This window comes from Otolemur garnettii, unplaced genomic scaffold (assembly GCF_000181295.1).
Source record: "Otolemur garnettii isolate 467f Iridium unplaced genomic scaffold, OtoGar3 scaffold00021, whole genome shotgun sequence".
Lineage (NCBI taxonomy): Eukaryota > Metazoa > Chordata > Mammalia > Primates > Galagidae > Otolemur > Otolemur garnettii.
This window is the reverse complement of record NW_003852416.1, coordinates 24,168,748-24,188,571: the sequence shown is the minus strand read 5'-3', so window position 1 is coordinate 24,188,571 and position 19,824 is coordinate 24,168,748. Positions and strand designations below refer to the sequence as shown.

Sequence of the window (19,824 nt, the reverse complement as noted above, 5' to 3'; positions counted from 1 at the left end):
GGAGTGACATGGGGATAGGCAGTGGAAACAGAAGAACTCTCCCATATTGTTATTAATCAGATGATTCAGGTGACCCAAAAGCTTGACAGTAGAGGCATGGTCTTGTTTCAAACATGGGCTGCATGAAGGGCCTCAGTTTCACTCAGAGCTATCATCTCCAGCATTAGTAGGAGTTTTATATATATAAAACTTAAGTCTTTAATTCCAAATAACTTGACCAATAGTGCTAGAGCCTTTAGGGAAAAGGCTTGGACTGTAACTACATAAGTCCACAGAAAAGGAAAGTTATATTTAACTTGGTTGTTCTTTTTCATGTTTTTCTCTGATTTCAAGATAATAAATATTAATAGAAAGTTCAAATGTTAGGAATGTATATAACATAAAATTTAAGCCTCCTATAATTTTATCCTCCCTCCAGAGACAATTGCTTCTAACTTTTTCGTATTATTATTACCATTAATTGTGATTAAAAATGGATGCTTCTGCATTTGTCCAGGTGAGGGGAGACTATTCACCTAGCCCCAACCCAGCTCCCCAGAAGACTCCACCCCTCGCTGTACAAAAGATCTCGCAGTACGCCTGTCAGAGAAGAACCACTCTAAACAACTGTAACCACATATTCACGGTAATGAGACTTTACATCAATGCCCAGAACAGACAAAGGGCTTGCAGCTACTTTCCATGGACCAGCAAATTAATTTTGAATTTTTTTGAAAATCTACGAAAATTTTCCCCCTACCTACCCATCACCTTAGCCTGATCTCTGGATCTTCTTTCTGTTAAAAGTAGGTCTCCTTCTTTCCTGGAAATGGCCAAATACTTTTGGATTATATTCTTTAGAGATGGTAGATTACTACTTATTGAGAGTTGTCATTAATGAACACAATACTTGTCAAATATTCTGAAAGAACCGATGCTATAATTAAAACACAGTAAGAGCAAATTATTTAGAAATAGCAATAACGCATTAACAGCCTTTGCCGAGAAATCAAAAGATAAGCCGAACCCTCTAGTTTGGGAAAGGCACTTCATCTCTCTAAGCTTCAGTTTTCTTATCCATTCAGTGAGGAATTGGATAGATCGTCTCTAAGGCTCCACCTGGCCGTGGTTTGGGAATGGCAGCTCTACCGGCTCACAAGTTCTTGGCACCTAGCCCAGAGGCAGTGGTCAGCTGGACAAAACATGCAGTAGTGTCTCCCATACAGAGCTTCTCCTTTCTAGACTTCCAGCCCCACCTGTTCAAGAAAGAACAGGAATTTACAGCTACCAGGTTCTCTAGCATGGGGTCACACAGCTACAAACATGCCCGACCTTAAATAACCCTGGCCTGGGTCTGTGTGCTCTGTGATGACTTTCAAAAATCCTACATGAAATGCCAACTGTGTTTTATGTATGTGCTAAGAAATGGGCAGGCCCAGCGATCAAGGCAGAGCCCTGGCTGCAAGCTTGTGGGGATGACAGCAAAGAGGGAAGGATCGTGCCGAGTCATGACTAGCAGGAAGCAGTGAGGAGCAGATCCTTTTTGGTTAGATCATTCCTGAGTATCTAAAGGCAGTGAACTCTAAGTTTCTTGGTAACACACCCTGGTGCCTGTCTTTTCAATTTGACTCCACTTCATACTACAAGGGAAGGGACTACAGAACGACAAGGGACCCAATCTTGAGCTTCAAGGAAACAGTCAAGTGATAACCTAATAAAAACCTAAGGATACGGGAAGGGGGAGGGAGGGGGGAATGGGTGGAGGGAGGGGGATTCGAGGGTTCACTTCTGGGTTCATCTTACAAGGGTATAAGTGAATCTTTCTATGAGAAGAATATGAACGCTTTAACACAATAACTAAGAAAATGACATGAAGGCTATGTTAACCAGTTTGATGGAAGTGTTTCGGATTGTCTGTGAAAACACCACACTGTACCCCAGAAGTGCATTAATGTACACAGTTACTATTCAATTAAAAAAAAAAAAAAGAAAAGAAACAGTCAAGTGGTATTCCAGTATTTAAAGGAGAGTGAGAGGTGTTTTCAAGTGACTGCTGGCTTAGGAGCTTGGAAAATGAACTTTTGCTTATCTGGTTTTATCCTTCAGGATGCCTTTGAAATAATGGCTGAAAATTATGAGTTTAGAGAAAATGAAGGCTACTCTGCGGCATTTATGAGAGCAGCTTCTGTATTGAAATCTCTGCCATTCACAATCATCAGTATGAAGGACACAGAAGGAGTTCCCTGCCTCGGGGACAACGTAAAGTGTATCATTGAGGTAAGGGATGGGGTGGGATTTGACCCACTTCCCAATAATAAGTAGGAGGGGAGGGGAGAAGAGAGAGAGAGGCACCTAATATTCTTCTGTCAGCTCTCTGTCTCTCTCTTCTTAGACATACATAGATGCATGTATGTATATATACATGTCATATATATATAGAAACAGATAGATGCATATTGTGTATAACCCATACCCCAATATTATCACAGCTGGAGTGACATGGGGATAGGTAGGGGAAACGGAAGATCTCTCTCATGTTGTTATTAATCACAGTGAAAGATTCAGGTGACCTAAAAGCTTGACAGTAGAGTCATGGTCTTGTTTCAAACATGGGCTTCATGAAGGGCCCATGATGAAACTGATTTCACTCAGAGGCTATCATCTCCAGCATTAGTAGGTGTAACATGCAATGTATTTAATTATTATACAATGTTTAAGGATTCCTCAGCAAGGCAAGTTGGTGACATGGTAGCAAATTTCAGTATAGTCAAGTGCAAGGGATGTTATTCAAAGAAAATAGTCCCAATTCTACATGGAAGAGGGTGGCCCTGAGTAGACATCATAGGGCTTAACTGTGGATTGGCTTTTCAGGGGTTCAAAATAACCTGCTAGGTTGAAAAGTGCTCTTATTTCAGAAAGTTCACATCCATTGAGGAGAAATTGTCACAAATATTTGGACATAGATTTTTCAGTGAATATTGTGGTTTGGAATCTGTTGGTTTGGAGCCTAATCATTCTGAATTTTTGTTCCTGAGGATTATAAAGAGGCCTTTGGATATATGATAAGCTAAGATTTTTAAGATCACAAAGAAATGTCGGGTTTTCTCCTGATCAGCGAGGGAAACACCCTGCACGCACTATTGTCCATTTCATGAGAAATCAAGCTACTAGATCAGTAAATTTGAGAGTCTTGGACAGTTATTGTCCAGCACCACTAATTTAAAATACTTTTCATCTGTTCATGCAGGAAATTATTGAAGAAGGAGAAAGTTCTGAAGTTAAAGCTGTGTTAAATGATGAACGATACCAATCCTTCAAAGTAAGTGATTTTTACATATATTTATAAAAAATGGTTTATCAGTTAATCTTATTTCTAATTCTAATTGTTTCATACTAGCCAACTTGGGCTGCTATAACCAAATACCATAAGCTGGGTGGCTTAAACAATAGAAATTTATTTTACCACAGTTCTAGAAACTGAAAGTTCTAGATCAAGATGCCAGCCTGGTCACTTTGTGATGAGGGCTCTCTGGCTTGCAGATGGCAGCCTTTTTAATTTTCTTTTTTTCGAGACAGAGTCTCACTCTGTAGAGTGCTGTGATGTTATAGCTTACAGCAACCTCAGACTCTAGAGCTCAAGCCATCCTCTTGCCTCAGTCTCCCAGAGTGCTAGGATTACAGGTATGAGCCACCCTCCTGGCTGAAGCACCTGCCATAACACCCAGATATTTTTAGAGACAGGGTGTTGCTTTTGCTCAGGCTGGTCTCAAACTCCTGAGCTCAAGCAATCCACCTGCCTCCCAGAGCGCTAGGATTACAGGTTTGAGCCACCCACCCAGCCCTAGATGGCTGCCTTTTTGCTGTGTCCCTTGGTGGAGAGAGAGAGAACAAAAAACAGTCTCTCTGGTGTCTCTTCTGACAAGGACACAACTCCCATCACAACAGCCTCAACCTCGCACTTCATCTAAACCTAACAACCTCCCCAAAGCCCCATCTTAAACAGCATCACACTGGGAATCAACACAGGAATTTAGGGGGCAGTAGTCTAGGAAGAAAATGCCTAAGTAAGTAAATGTGCCTCAGCTTATTGCCCTGCTGTGGTAACATACAAATTACCTTACCTTCCAAGAATCTGTCATGGATGGGTACAAATGTTATAGGGATGCAAGGACCAGGGGGATAGGGCAAACCTGCTTTTAAAAAGCAAATCTGCCTCTGGAAAGCTCCTCACTGCATCCTCATTGACTTGAAAGCAGGGCTTGTTACCTCCTAATTGTCCCTGCTTTAGGGTTGCTGGTAGAAGGGACTTCTGCAGATTCTTCAGTGCAGAAGTGATGCACAGGCCTCAAGTGTGGCCATCAGCAGGAGCCCAGGCTTGGAGTGTAAATAGATTTGAGGTTTAAGTTTGGGCTCTGCCACTCAACAGCTGTATGATGGTGGAAAATCTATATGACCTACATAAGCATCCCTTTTCAAAATGTGAGGGTAGGTGTGCAGGGCATGACTGTGAGCAAGAGATTCCTGGCGAAGGGGAGAGCCCAACAGAGATCACTTATCAGGCATGGACAGCACAGGCATCTGTCAACTAGACTATACCTAAGCTCTACACAGAGGCCGGAACCTGTCCCTTACTTCTGTTCCATTTCATAATGCCACATGTCACAAAAGGACTCACTTAAAACAAAAATGTCTCTAAAATATTACCAGCACCCATCTGCTCATCATATTCTGGAAAAATTAGGTCAGAGGTTTGCTAATACTTTTTCTTATTGCTTGAGGCCTTGAAATAGCCAAGACGTGGTTGTTAGAATGATTATTTTAGAGACTAACGGCATGTATTTCCCTTCATTTTAGCTCTTTACTTCTGTGTTTGGAGTAGGGTTGAAGACCTCTGAGAAGTGGTTCAGGATGGGCTTCAGAACTCTGAGTAAAATAAGGTCGGACAAAAGCCTGAGATTTACACGAATGCAGCAAGCAGGTAAATAGCGTCTCCTAAAAGTCATGTTTGGTATGGGTCAGTCAGAATGTGGTGGAGACTTAATTCAGATACATTGTGACTCCAATCTGGGAGCACTGGGACACTTTTTTGGCATCTGTTGATGCTTGAATCCAAACCCTGGCTCTAGCACTTTCCAGCGCTGTGATCTTGAGCAAGTTAGTTAAAAATCTGTAAGCCTTAGTTACCTCATCTATGAAAGGGAGATAACATTGACACTTAACTGGGGAATAAATAAATCAGATAATGCAGGCAAAACCCTTACGTGGTGTCTGGCACAGGCACACACTCTTCACGGCAGCTGCCATTACTCCTTCCCCCAGACGTCAGGCCAGGCTGCACCACTGCTCCGGTTCTCACTGGTCCCAACATTGAGTCCTAGTGGTGTCCCTGGGTAAGAGCTGTAGGTAAGGAGCCAAGGACAGAAGGGCACATTGGTGTGCACATTGGTGTGGAGGACTGGGGAGTAAAGAAAACTCCGACAAACCAGAGCTGTTACCTGGTACAAATGTGAAATGCTTTAGAAACTGAAAATCACTAGGAAAATAGAAGGGAAATGGTAGAAATCTAGACACAGAGTTGATCTACCCAACAGGACTCCTGAGTCTGAGAAAGGAAGACTGCGGTGACACATGAGAACTGCCGTCTCCCACCTGAAGCCAGGAAGAGCCTTCCTGAGACTGACAGTGGCTTGGTCACTTCCATTTATGGAAGGTGCCAGTAAATTTTTTAAAAAATGAAGAAATGCCAATACAGGGTCAAAAAACTGTGGGTGTTTTAAATGCTACTTTTAATATGCATAGAAATACACTTGTGACTCAAAAGGGAGCCACAGCCATAGTCCCTAGCACTATGGCTTCTGGAGTTACAGAGTGCAGTGATGTCATCAAAATGTCTATTGATGTGAAAGTAAGGGAGTCTTATACTAGAGGAGACCAAAACAAAAGTGAACAGCTATGTTCTGTTAAAGAGATGATGCAAAACAAAAGATTAAAACAAAACAAGCCATGGTACGGAGGAATCAAGTCAAATCAAATCTTGGTGGGTCCTCTAAATGACATCAGAGAAGACCCCTACTCGTCTTTTATAAAGTTACTAATCTCTGAGAGATTGCTAATAAGCTCTTCTATGAGGTCACATAGGAAATAGGAAAGCCTAGGATGAAAAGACCCAGTATTTTATTCTGGGCTCCTGGAAGTGTACATTTGATAGGCATGATTGATGCCAGTTCTAGAGAAGCCATTAAAAAGAAATATGCATAAGTATTAGACATAAGTAGCCAGTTTGAATGGTTTGGAATGGTAGTAAAGACTTTCAGTGCTTATTGAGAATTCAGTGATGTCAGGTTCTCTCAGGATCTAAGGAGCTTCCAATCCCCCAGCTTTGTAAATCCATTTTTCCTCTTCCCATTGGGTTCTTCCAACCAGTGAATGAAGCAGCCACTAGTCAATCAGAGATGCATTCACACTGTTTAATGCTACTCGTTGTTCTATGTAGAAACTGAGGCATGCCCTCCCATCACACTTAGAACTCCACCAAAATGCACCCTTTGGAGCCGCACCACAGTGAATAGAATTGCCAGTGGAAACAGCTTACGATACTACAAAAAATAAGCTAACTGAACACATCGAAAGTATGTTTTATGCTGAAAGTGATTCACCGGTCTGATCCGAAACCTGGCTCAGTTTTGCTTCTATCTGCACTTGATGGCAGTTCCCTGAGGCTTGAGCATTCACAGGCCACATTTGCCTTGAAAACTCTGTTTCAGAATACAGCAGCACACATCTAACATTATGCGGTGTGATACATTTCTTGTAATAAGTTAACTGCCCTGCCATACCAAAAAGGAAAGCCAATTCAATTACTTCCATGGATGTCAACAAATTATCATAGTATTTCCATGTTCTTTCTTGATATCTGTACATGTTCTTAAAGAAAGAGCTGCTAATGATGACTTTGGGATGACATACATCCCTAAAGCAGCATAGGTTTTTGTGGTTGCCGTGAGTTGTACTTCGAATATCAGTCATGATGGCAATTTCTGTATCATAGCCTAAACGGAATGTTGTTTACTCTGCCATGCCCCCCATGGCCGCGTTGCCATGATTTTTTAAAATGTGGCTTAAAAAAAAGGCTAAATTATCAGCATTGATATGAAAAAAGCAGTGCTCCACAAGTACTGTGGTTTGGTATTTGAGTTTACAGGTTCGTCAGTATGACTATCATCTTCTTTTGGTCCTGCCAATGTGTTCCTGTGACGTTCAGCGATAACAATGAAAGTTTGCATTGAAGAACTTTGTGAACAGGATGCTTGAGCTTGATGACCTTCATACAGCCTCCCTCCTGCCATCCTGGGCTGAAGAACAAGGACCAATAGATTTCTTCTGCATCATTTCAGAGGGCCAGCAGTGGATGAAGATGCAAGGAAGTAGACTTACACCAATCAAAAGAAAGAACAGCTCAAATAGTTTACAGCTAGGATACAGGCTACCTCTGGAGGCGTCAGAGGTCCCCCTGATGAGATTCAAGCACAGTCTGCACGGCCTCCTCTTGGGCATCCTAGTCAGGAAAGAAACGCCCTGTATTGGAGCCTAATCAGATGTCCCTCCAGCTCTGTGAATGTCCTGCTCAGATCTTCTCCCTGCCAGTACCTCACCCCAGTGCTTGGAGATAAACCTCCCTTCTCCTCTGCCTCTCCCTGCCAGCCTCCCTCCACACTCCTCTTAGGGAATAATCAGGTCATCAGCTCTTCATCATGAGCCTCTGAACTCCCCTGAATTCATGGCAAAGCAGTAAGCCAAACACCTAGGACATTTTCTACCTTGTTTCAAACACAAATCCATCTTCTTCCTGTTCTTTTTTTTTTCCCCTGCCTGTTCTTACTTTAATTTTTAAATCGTTGTATCATCTTCCAATCATATTATCTTCACACCCCAAATCTCCTTAGGCATGACCTTTTTAAAAAGATAGTAGGGCATAGAAGGTCAGGTCTGAACAATTTGGATTCCAGAGGGCTATGAAATACTGTTTCCTTCTCAGGAACTTGTAAGCCTCTTCATTTGAAGGCAGACAGCCATTGTTACGGTACAAAACTCACAACCAAATGAGCCACAAGCATTACCATTATCTCTGTGGAAACCGAGTTTGGCATTCCTGCCTGTGCCTTGTCAGCTGTGTTTGGGGGCAGCATCCCCTCCCACTGAGGGCTGGTCGTTTCACACACGTGTCACTCTCTCCATTGACCTGTCAAATGGCCTCTCAGGGTTCCTCTATTATGAAGACCTTGTCAGCTGTGTGACCAGGGCAGAAGCAGAGGCCGTCGGCGTGCTGGTTAAAGAGGCCGTCCGGGCATTTCTTCCGGATGCCTTCGTCACCATGACAGGAGGTTTCCGGAGGTAAATAACTGGGGCTGCTTTGCCTCCCCTGCTCTAACACCTTCAGTGACTCCATGTGACCGACAGGCTCTGAAATGGCACCAAAGACCTTTTGTGATCTGATGCCAGCTTCTATCTGCAGCTTTGTCCTCTGCCCCTCATGCTGCATTTCTGCAACTCCAAATGGCTTGTCATTTCCTATGCGTACAGCGCTATTTCTTGCTTTTTATGCTCAGTCAGACTTTCTGTTTGGGCTACCATTCCTCAACTTGTCACCTGGCTGACTTCTCTTCCTTTAAGATAATTTAGATGCCACCTGCTCTGGAAAGCCCCCTGGACTCCCTCCCCCTCCATGCTGGGTTAGGGACCTCTCTTCAGTGCTCCCTGGACAACTGCCACACCCTTTTTGCACAGAGTTACAGGGCTTTGCTCCTACACGTGCTTTCCCCGCTAAGCTTGTCACTGTTAGTTCTCTGCAATACCAGTGTATAATGCCTGGCGCCAAGTAGGTGCTCAAGGAATCTGGGTTGGCTCAATGAATGATCAGTGAGTGAAGTCTTCACAGAATGTGTGCAGTTGTTGGATATTAACCCCCCATTTCAGAAAGGAATTCTTTCCCTCCCATGACCTCCTCCTCCCAGCCCCCTGGCCCTCTTGCCTGGTAGCTGTTGGCCATTCTGACAAGCTAAGTTTGGGGCAAGGAAGAAAGTAGGAGGAGGTCAAATCTAAGAAAATGTCCTTAATCTGTATGGTAATTCCAAGACTGCCATTTTATGATATGTGGATACAGTTCTTGTTGTCATGTCTGTCTCCCTATGTCTGTGTGTCTGTGTGTGCAGGCATGTAGTGTGAGTGTGTAGAATAAATAATTTGTTATTTTGTGCCCGCACAGACATAATTATATACATATATGTATTATATACGACTTTTTTCTGTGACAAATTTATCTTGCAAGGAACAGAATTGTGTAACTAAGAACATGTTTAAAAAAGTCATGAGGATTTTGTGTTGCAAACTTTAAACACAGGGCATAGAAACAAAGGTAATTTTTTAAGACTGAGGGCTAAAAAATCTAATCAATTGTCATTGCCTTTTATATTAGGGGTAAGAATATTGGACATGATGTTGATTTTTTAATTACCAGCCCAGGATCAACAGAGGAAGAAGAGCAACAACTTTTACATAAAATAATGGACTTATGGGAAAAGAAGGTAAGAAGATCAAAAATAAATGCTTGTACACTCAGGCATTAAAGTATCCTAACACTGTTGAATTTTGCACATCATTTACCTTGTAATTGTGTGATGGTCATCTAATCAAGTCTCAATTATTTGCAGCAGCTTCTACAAAGCCATACGAACCGCAGTGAAACTTACGTGTTGTGGGTCTTGGAGAGCATATTATGAATCTGTACCATATCTTGTTTATTTATACTTACCCTATAGCCAAAGGGTCCCAGCATGGCTGTGCATTTGTGTTTGACAAGCACCATGGAGACCAGGGAAGTGAGTGCTAGGAAAGCTGCAGGCTTGGGTGAAGGGGCAGGACTGCAAAGACTGGGACAAATTCCGTCTAAGAGGTGTCGCTGGTGCCTTGAGCTTTCTACTGGTCAATCACCAATTTGATTTTATGCTGAGATAGAAAGATGGAAACTAACATGGCAAGCTGAGCCCAGTAGAGGTCATGGCTCAGAAGCCCCCACCCATTAAGGAGGTCAGACTTGTGACAAGCCAGCCCAGTGGAAGAAGCTAAGCTAAACTAACTAACTCTACAGACACAGCCACATGCAGGCCCCTGGTTCCTGTTCAGCTCTAGTGAGAGCTTCACTTCCCAGGGAGACCAGAGGGCCCTTTCCTAGGGACCTGTAGGCCTAGGTGGGCTGAGGAGGTGGGGCTGATACTTCTCCAGCACAGCTTCATCCTTCCCAAGCAGTCAGCATTTGAGAGTTCAATATATATCACTTCTTGGCCTTTTGGCTAAGATCAAGTGAGAGTTCAACATAACAGGCCAAGCCAGGAGAAGGCAGGGCAAGGAAGAGTCAGCAAACTGTCTCCACTGCTCAGCTCATGTGGGAAAGACAAAAGATTCTCATTGACAGGCAAAGCAGCACAATCCACGGACCCTGCTAGCCCAGGCCTGGGTGGAGAGTGGGCTGCCTTGGCTTCCCATTTGGGGGCCTCTGCAAGGATGGACCTATGTGACCTTGGCTTATAGGCAGCCCCCTCCCCACATGGAGACTATTCAAGATGGGGATGGGGTAGGAGATAGCTATAGGAAGCCTCTTCCATGGTCTTTCTCACTTTCAAGGCGTTTACACTGACTGCTGGTCCTCACCCATGGGCGTTTCACATGCAGGCATACAGTGGATTTAATTTCAGCACATGGGTTTTAGATTTGGGATTTTAAAAACACAGCCCTGACATTCTGGCTGTGGCTTGGGCTAGGTTATTTAATTTTCCCAAGTTTTACTTTCCCCATCTATAAAGCAGGGATAGCAAGCCTCTCATAGTCATTAAAGAAGATGATTAAAGGAGAGAATTAGGTAAAGCACTTGGTACAATGCCCAATGAATGGGATGGCCTAACCCATATGACTGTTATCAACATCTTATGCGCAATCAGTTACTGGGCTTTGCCTAACAGCAGGAGCACTCTCTGGGCCACACAGGGGAACCAAGGAGGGAGCAGGAGCAGCCCCTACCTCCCACTGCTCAGTCTGGCCAACACTGACCAGTGGGAGGAGCTGCGAGGCAGACCTCCAAACCTCCAGCCCTGCATGAATTCTTCATATTTAGGTTCCACCTTTACCTCACTCCCGTGTCCTGCCGGCCTTACCAAAAACTGCACTGTCCAGATTATAAAGATTGTATTCTACACAGGCACACACATGTGCAAACTAACACAGCATGCACAACACACGCACATCCAGTATTTTAAAACACTACATGCCCTCTGGGAGTCCAGAACAGGTGGATTGCTTGAACTCAGGAGTTCAAGACCAGCCTGAGCAAGAGCAAGACCCCCCATCTCTAAAACTAGCCAGGCGTTGTGGCAGGCACTTATAGTCCCAGCTACTGAGGAGGCTGAGGCAAGAGAATGGCTTGACCCCAAGAATGTGAGGTTGCTGTGAGCTATGATGCCACACACTCTACTGAGGGTGACAAAGTGAGACTCTGTCTCAAAAAAAAAAAAAAAAAAAAATCCACCATGTGGAGCCTGGTGAACACCAGTGGGTATCAGTTTGAGTCGCCCATCAGCTAAATCTAAATGTTAGCCTTGTAGGAAATCCCTCGGTCAGGAGTAGGAAAAAGGGAAGAAAAGATCTTGGAAATAGTGACCTCAAGGGAGAGCTGCCATCCCAAGAGACTGCATTAGCCTGAGTTCTTACTGGCCACTGGTAGTTCAACCCAAAAAGAGGAGATTAAATGATGCTGGTTTGGGTTCACACCTGGTGGGTGGGACTTAGGGCATGAGACCCTTAACTGTTCCATGTGGCCACATCTCCAGTTCATAAAGCACTGAGAGATCTAAGGTATTGACAAACATTACAGAGTAAAGAATATGTTCACTTTGAGAAACCGACTTGACTTTGAGTAGGGGAACCCATAGTCTTCCATGAAGGAGTTGGAGGGAACTGAACACAAAAGGTAGGGCAGGGATCTGGGCTGGAGAGCCTCACACTCAGCCTGGCAATGCTCCCTGTCAGGCTGGCAGAGACTGAGACTAAATGAGGATGGAGACTTCTTCTTGTGGGAGGTGAAAGTGCTCACCTCCTACTCTACCTTCTCTTCTTCTCTCATTTACCTTGAGAACTGGCTGCTCTGTCCTCTGAGGAAAGAAGGAAGGAACAGGGAAATACCTCCTCCTAGAAAGGAGTCTGTGGTTTCCAGCAGGGAAAATAAAAAATATGCTGCTATGAATAGTCAACCAATGAGGCATCGATGGGGAAGTCAGAACCCAACCCTGATGTTTCAAAGAAGTCACCTAAAGGGAAAGGAAAGAAACTGCAGAAAATAGAGATAATCAGCAAATAGCTGAGGCTAGAGACCCAGAGGTGACACCAGGGCTCAAGTGCATGTTTGACAACGGTGCCCTGCTGCAGACAAACCTTCTGATATGCAGACAGGAGCATTATGTTCAAGGATGCATTCTCAAACACCTTGCAACATTCAAGACAAACCCCAAGAAAGGATGGCCCCTCTCTCTATTACCAGCCAAGTGCCACCACCATCTGGCAATAGCACAAACACACAGTTTACTTATTAGGAAATCAGCTTTGTGGGTTATTTAAAAAAGGAATGTGTTTGTTATAAATTTGGCTTCAATATAAGACTCGTTAATATTTTAATAGCTCCCTTTTAAATTTACATAATGGAAATTAACATGAAAGTCTGCTATGCTGTGCTAATTTTAGCAAGTTTCCTTGAAAAGTATAAATATGAGTTTGGGGGATTTAGGGGGGTGCTGGTTAACAGAAATTACCTATGGCAACATTTATCACCTCCCCCAGGGGCTCTTCCTGACATCAATGCCCCCTGTCCCATCCTTCTAATGCTGCTTATTCTTCCAGGCACTGAAGGGGGAAGAGATCAGCAAAAGAAAAAAGTATTCTCTTGAATTGAAACAGGGTCTCTGGCAAGTTTGCAGAAGAAATATAAGCATGTGTCGTGAACATGTGTAGTGACAATAATAAATGGAACCCTGATGCTCAGTGTGTGGTCCCTGGACCTGCAACATCAACTTGCTGGCAATGCCCTCCCCAGTCTCCACTAGATCAGTCTGGGGACAGGGCCCTGCGATTTGCTTTACAGACCTCCCAAGTACTTCTCATAAAATTTTTGAACATCTGACCTGAAAAATTTATGATAACAAATCACATACCTGAGAAGCTGTGATTACATCATCTGGAGGTTATTTGCTCTTTTAGTTTCACTGGGATTTGCAGTTAATTGCCTATTCCCACCTCTCTCTTCCTCACACCAGTTCTGTACTGTCAGGCTCGCCTGCTGAGGAGGGCAACTTGTTTGCATGTATCTTAAAATCACTTGTAAACCTTCTGGGTAGGTGCCTTTAGATGAAACATGGTTCACTAACTTTACCTCACATTCCCCAAAGCAGACAGAGCAAAAACAGGTAGAGTAACACTGTATTAAAGAAAAGGCATCCAAGTGCTACCAGAAATCGCAAGTTATCCTGCCCCAAAGTGGAGCTCAGCCCCCAGCCCCAATTTTTTTGGCCAGTTAAACCTGGTCATCAGTACAATAGAAAGGGACACTGTCTTAGTCCATTTGTGTTGCTATAAAGGAATATCTGAGGGTGGGTAATTTTTTTGTTGTTGCAGTTTTTGGCTGGGGCTGGGTTTGAACCTACCACCTCTGATATATGGGGCCAGTGCCCCACTCCTTTGAGCCACAGGCACCGCCCAGAGGGTGGGTAATTTATAAAGAAAAGAAGTTTGTTTGGTTCATGGTTGTATAGGCTATACAACAAGCATAGCGCCAGCATCTGCCTCTCAGGCTCAGGCTGCTTCTGCTCATAACGCAAGGCAAGGCTGAGCAAGCATATCCAGAAATTACATGGCCAGAGAGGAAGCAAGAGGGTGGGCAGGGGTGAGGGTAAGTACCAGACTCTTCAGAGTGAGAACTCACTCATTACTGTGGAGATAGCACCAAGCCATTCATGAGAGATCCTCGCCCAGGACCTAGACACCTCCCACCAGGCCCGGCCTCCATCAGAGTCAATTTCAACATGAGGTTTAAGAGGAACAAACATGCAAACTTAACAGAAGACATTAACTCAAAGCAGCCCCCCTAGAAACAGCATGGGTTTATTTATAGTGAGTTTGTTTTTAAAGGGTTAAAGAGAACCCCCAAATTGGTTGAGGTTCAGAAGTGGGGAGGGGTATCCTCTTGCAGTTTTGTCATTAAGTACCTTTGACTCAGCCTTTCTAATCACTAAATTCCTTTTCCACAGAGGAAGGACAATGCAGCCGTTCCTTAGCTCCCTCTTCTGGTGTTCCAGGTGGGCTTGTCATAAGGACACACGCACAGAGCCACATTCTGCTGAAGTCTGTGATTTCATTAACAACCCAATATAAGATCTCAGCTCCTCTCCATCAGGGCCTCTTCCTGACATCCTTCTGGTTCTTTTCAGGGATTACTTTTATACTGTGACCTTGTGGAGTCAACATTTGAAAAGCTCAAGTTGCCTAGCAGAAAGGTTGATGCCTTGGATCATTTTCAAAAATGCTTTCTGATATTCAAATTGCACCATCAGAGAGTGGTAGACAGTGAGCAGTCCAACCAGCAGGAAGGAAAGACCTGGAAGGCCATCCGTGTGGACTTAGTCATGTGCCCCTATGAGCGCCGTGCCTACGCCCTGTTGGGATGGACTGGCTCCCGGGTAAGTGCTTCGTGGATCCATGGGACAATGTTGGCTTTCTAAAAACATGGGTTGGTCTAGCTAGGCCCAGGAGAGAGACAACGGCAACAGGGGACAGGGTAGTGCCCAGAAACCTCTAAATCAGGGTGTTCTACCTGCACACAGTCAAGTGAGCCAGGTTAACTTATTCTCAGTGTGTGGTCCCCACGCCAGTAGCAGCAGCCTTACCTGATAACAGGTTAGACATGTAAATTATCCACCCCATTCCAGACTTATGGAATCAGAAACTCTGGGGATGGATCCCAGAAAGCCACAGCTGAAAAAACCTTCCAGGTGTTTCTGATGCTGCTCAAGTGTGAGAACCACTGAAGTGGAGAAACCAGCAAGGTGGTTAAGAGAGGAAACGATACAGTGAAGAGACAACTCACAGACTGGGAACAAATACAGGATCAGATAAGGGGCTATTATCCAATATATACAAGGAACACAAACTACTCAATAAAAAGGAAACCAATAACCCTATTTAAAAATGGGCAAAGAACTTGAATAGACATTTCTCAAACAAAGACATACAAATGACCAACAGAGACATGAAAAAATGCTTAACGTCTCTAATCATCAGAGAAATGCAAAGTAAACCACAATAAGATATTGCCTTACATCTCTCAGATCAGCTATTATTTAGATAGAAGATAACAAGTGTTGGTAAGGATGTGGAGAAAAGGGAGCCCTGATACACTGTTGGTGGTATTAGAAATTAGTACAGCGATTTTAGAAAACAGTATGGAACCACCATATTATCAATCATTCCCGCTACTGGGTATATGCTCAAAGAAATTGAAATCGATATGCCAAAGAGACGTCTATACTCCCATGTTCACTGCAGCGTTAGTCACGATAGCTAACATATGGAAACAACAGAAGCTCCCACTGCCCCAGCCTCCCGTTGCCCCCAACAGTGTGAACAGCCAGGGAGCGGAGGAGAGTGGCCCATGCGTGCAGGATAGGGAGGTGATATGCTTATCAGGACCCTCGTACCTTCGCAAAGCTGCAGCTACCACTCCCAAAAATGGCTCCATCCAGATTCTTCCACAGCCCTGGCTCCCTCTCTGTCCTGTTATAAAGACGTAATGGTAATGAAGTCTGTCTGCACACCCAGCTGCTGCTCATTTTCCTGTAATAGGAATTGTTCCTCACCAGTAAAGGGCAGGATTATTCTAGGCTTACTCTCAAATCCTACACGGGAAAGGACAAAATTTCTAGATCTCTCCTTCTCTCAGGAAAACTATCCTCAATGATGTTATTGACGATGACTTAGATCAGGGGTCCTCAAACTTTTTAAACAGAGGTCTAGTTCACTGTCCCTCAGACTGTTGGAGGGCAGAACTGCAGGCCCCGGGGCAAGTCGGCTGCTAAGCAAAACAGGCAGCGGCAGCAAAAACACCTAGTGGGCCAGATAACTGTCCTAGGCGGGCTGCATGTGGCCCACGGGCTATAGTTTAAGGATGCCTGACTTAGATCATCAGTTTGACGGACTCTCAGCATGAGAGGATATTAATGCCAGAGGGGACCTTAGGCACTTCTCCATCCTTTCGTTTGACCAACCAAAATTCAGAAAGTGTGGATGACTTGCCAATCAAGAGATGCACAGCCAGGTGGGAAAAAAAACCAGGCTGGAATGAGTTCCTGACTCCACCATCCTATTTTATTTTTTAGGCCAAGCATGGTGGCTCACACCTGTAATCCTAATACGCAGGGAGGCCAAGGTAGGAGAATTGCTTGAGCTCAGCAGACCAGCCTGAGCAAGAGTGAGGCTCTGTCTCTACTAAAAACAGAAAATGTAGCCAGACATTGTGGTGTGTGCCTATAGTACCAGCTACTTGAGAGGAACAGGCAGAAGGATTGCTTGAACCCAGGAGTTGGAAGTTGCTGTAGGTTATGACTCTATAGCACTCTAGCCTGGGTGGTCGAGTGAGACTCTGTCTTGAAAAAACCGAAACAAAAAATTTCTGCGAAACTCTTATTTATCCAGCATTTACTCTTAACCAGGTGTTATTCTGGACAAAATTTTCACACTATCTAGTTTATTCATTCAACAAACATTTGCCATACATCTTCTATATGCCAGGCACTATTTGCCAGGCACACAGGGGTATGGACAAAACAAAACAAATCAGGTTTTTGTTCTCGCGGAGGCTACATTCCAGTGTAAGAAGAAAGCCTGGCCCCAGAGGGGAAAATCACTTTGAGAAGGCTTATTGGAGATATTCACCTGAGGGACTTAGATGTCTTTCAAGATCTACTGCTGAAGATATTCTAGACTTGATGGTAATTTAGTTTAATTACCTCTTGTTCAGCAGTTTGAGAGAGACCTGCGGCGCTATGCCACACATGAGCGGAAGATGATACTGGATAACCACGGTTTATGGGACAAGACCAAGGTAGAGTTTTCATTCTGGAATGCGCTACTTTGATCCTCATCCCCGCGGCTGGGTTCCTAAGTACTCTTCCTAAACTGATTTGAGTGTCTCGGGACAGTTCCCTTTGCTAGGAGTGTCTTATTCCCAGCTGTTTAAAGTTGAGGGCAACTAGAACTATCCCCACAGCTTAGGTCCCCACCTGGCCCTGAATGTACCCCAGGAGCTTTTGGATCAAAGATGATGAGCAAATTGTGCCTCCAAAACCAGTCCAGTAGTGAACATTACTTGAGCTTGGTTTATTCCTGGTGTTTGAATGATTAACTCCAAAGAAAACCAGAGATAACCCACGCTCTGTGAGTCACATATACCTTGTGAGTACCCCTCAAATTCAAGGGGCAGCAGCACATTGAGTGACTACGTGGGTCATTAATGAGAGTCTCCTGCAAGAAAGGGAGCAAGAAATGAGTGGTCAGCCAGCCTCACGCAGCAGCTGTGAGACCCATTTACCATGCTGGCCTTGCTGTGGTCATGATCCAGTTCATGGCTCAGCAAAGTAGCCACTGTAGGAGCAATGAAGAGTTAAATATTCAACCGTTAAATCCGCAAGTGCTAAGGGCCACTGTTCTTACAGTGGTTAAGAACACCAAAATAGACTCTGAAGGAGAAGATTCAAAATAACTAAAAGTAAAGTTCCTTTCTCTTCAGGAGCTTATGGTCTAAATGAGGTATATTTAGTTAGGGATGTCTTGATTACAGGTATCAGAAATCAAATCCAAAATGGCACAGGCAAAAAAATTAATAAATAAATAAAGGAATTTGTGTGATATACTGCAGCATCCCAGGGTAATGTGGCTTCAGGTGCAGCTGCATCCAGGTGCTCAGGTAGCCTCCCTCAGTGGTGGTTTTATTCTCAGGCAAGTTTTACAATAAGTCCCATTCTCCCAGTTACTCCAGCAGAGAAGACCCTCTTTCCTAACAGTTCCAGCAAGAATCCTTGCTGATACCTATGGACCAGGCCTGGATCATGTGTCCATCCCCAAACTCATTACTATAGTTCTGATTGGCCAGGCCTGGGTCATGTGCTTCACTTAGAGGAAGGAGCAGCTCCACCTGACACTCGTGGACTGAGAGAGGTGCTGCTCACAGAACAGGGGGCTGTGGATGTCAGCAGGAAAGTCTCAGATGCTGAGCACAAGAGTGGAGGCAGATTCACATGATTCAACTAAGGAACACTTAGAAATTAACCCTTAAATAGTTGGATGTAAGCAAGTGGTTTTTACATGCCCAGCACGGTGCTACATATAAGGAATGATGGAGGGGAAGAAGTGGTTGGTCTTAAAGAGATCGTGGAGTGGCCTGGTGGGGTCAGAGGCAGGTGGGAAGACTGGAGGAAAGCCCAACACACACACGTATCCTCTAATTACCAGCAGCAGTACATAATTCCAGCTGCATATGAAACTACTCAGAGTTTTCAGATAGGTTGATGACAAGCCCTCCCCTCAGGTTCTGATTTCACTGGACTGGAGTGTGGCTCAAGTGTCAACGTTTTTCTGTTTTTTAAACTCTTATCAGGTGTTTTTTGTTTGTTTGTGGGTATTTTTTGAGAAAGAGTCTCACCATGTTGCGCCATGCTAGAGTGTCATAGCTCACAACCACCTCAAATTCCAAGGCTCAAACGATCCTTTTGAGCCTCCTGAGTAGCTGGGACTACTGGCACCTGCCACAACACCTGGGTAGTTTTTCTATTTGCAGTAGAGACAAGGTCTCTCTCTTGCTCAGGCTGGTCTTGAACTCCTGAGTTCGAGTGATCCATCCACCTTGGCCTCCCGGAGTGGTAGGATTACAGGCATGAGCCACCATGCTCAGCCTTATTAGATGGTTTTTAAAGGACAGCTGTGATTAAGAGTTTTGACTCATAGGAAAAATATCCAAATGCCCTTTGCTGAATGTGTAAGGCTGGTGTGATTTCACCTTAATTTAGTTAGTACCATATTCTAGGATGGGAAAATGTGAAAATTATGGAAGTCGTTAAAATGACTTTTTATACTCTCCTGAGGGAATTATGTTTTGGCAGTAATTCATGCTGACAAGACAGGTTTACAAGTAATACTTTCATGGTGTCTACACCGAGGTGCTTAAGAAAGATAGCTGAATGCACATATTTCTTGTTATGCTTTCAGAGGATATTTCTCAAAGCAGAAAGTGAAGAAGAAATTTTTGCACATCTGGGACTGGATTACATTGAACCATGGGAAAGAAATGCCTAGGAAAAAGTTGTCTACATTTTTCCCCATTCTCTTCAGGTTAAATAAATTGTGCTTCCTGTTAGTAAAAGATGCCTTAGGAAAGTTCAAGATTCTTCAGGTCTTACTGAAATGCAGATTGATATTTGAAATAAATAGCTTAATTACTAGTATATACAGAACTTAAAAAGAAAAAAATGAATAGCTTTGGAAACATCTCCTTGTAAGGGGTTATATTCTAATAGACCATTAGTATGACTGTTGCATAAAATCCATGATGTATTTTTCAATAGAAATGGTGTTGTCATTGATGGCTTATCCAGGGAAGCTAATCAAAGCCCACTTTGCCCACAGTGTAGCTAAAGTACTGCATATCTCCAATAAAAATAGAAGAAAACAAGATGATCGAGTCTTTTCTTCATTCTAATATTA

General features: G+C 43.8%; 1 protein-coding gene across 1 annotated transcript in view; it reads left to right on the top strand.

Moving 5' to 3' along the window:
• The window catches only part of DNTT (DNA nucleotidylexotransferase), a 32,966-nt gene extending 13,489 nt beyond the window's left edge, over positions 1-19,477 (top strand). The window contains exons 3-11 of the mRNA XM_012803568.2: positions 497-625; positions 2,086-2,256; positions 3,227-3,298; positions 4,834-4,957; positions 8,238-8,370; positions 9,452-9,560; positions 14,502-14,750; positions 17,087-17,170; positions 19,330-19,477. Coding sequence (XP_012659022.1) covers positions 497-625; positions 2,086-2,256; positions 3,227-3,298; positions 4,834-4,957; positions 8,238-8,370; positions 9,452-9,560; positions 14,502-14,750; positions 17,087-17,170; positions 19,330-19,416 — 1,158 coding nt within the window. The 3' untranslated portion in view covers positions 19,417-19,477. The remainder of the gene's footprint in view (positions 1-496; positions 626-2,085; positions 2,257-3,226; positions 3,299-4,833; positions 4,958-8,237; positions 8,371-9,451; positions 9,561-14,501; positions 14,751-17,086; positions 17,171-19,329) is intronic.
• Positions 19,478-19,824: the final 347 nt, after the last annotated feature.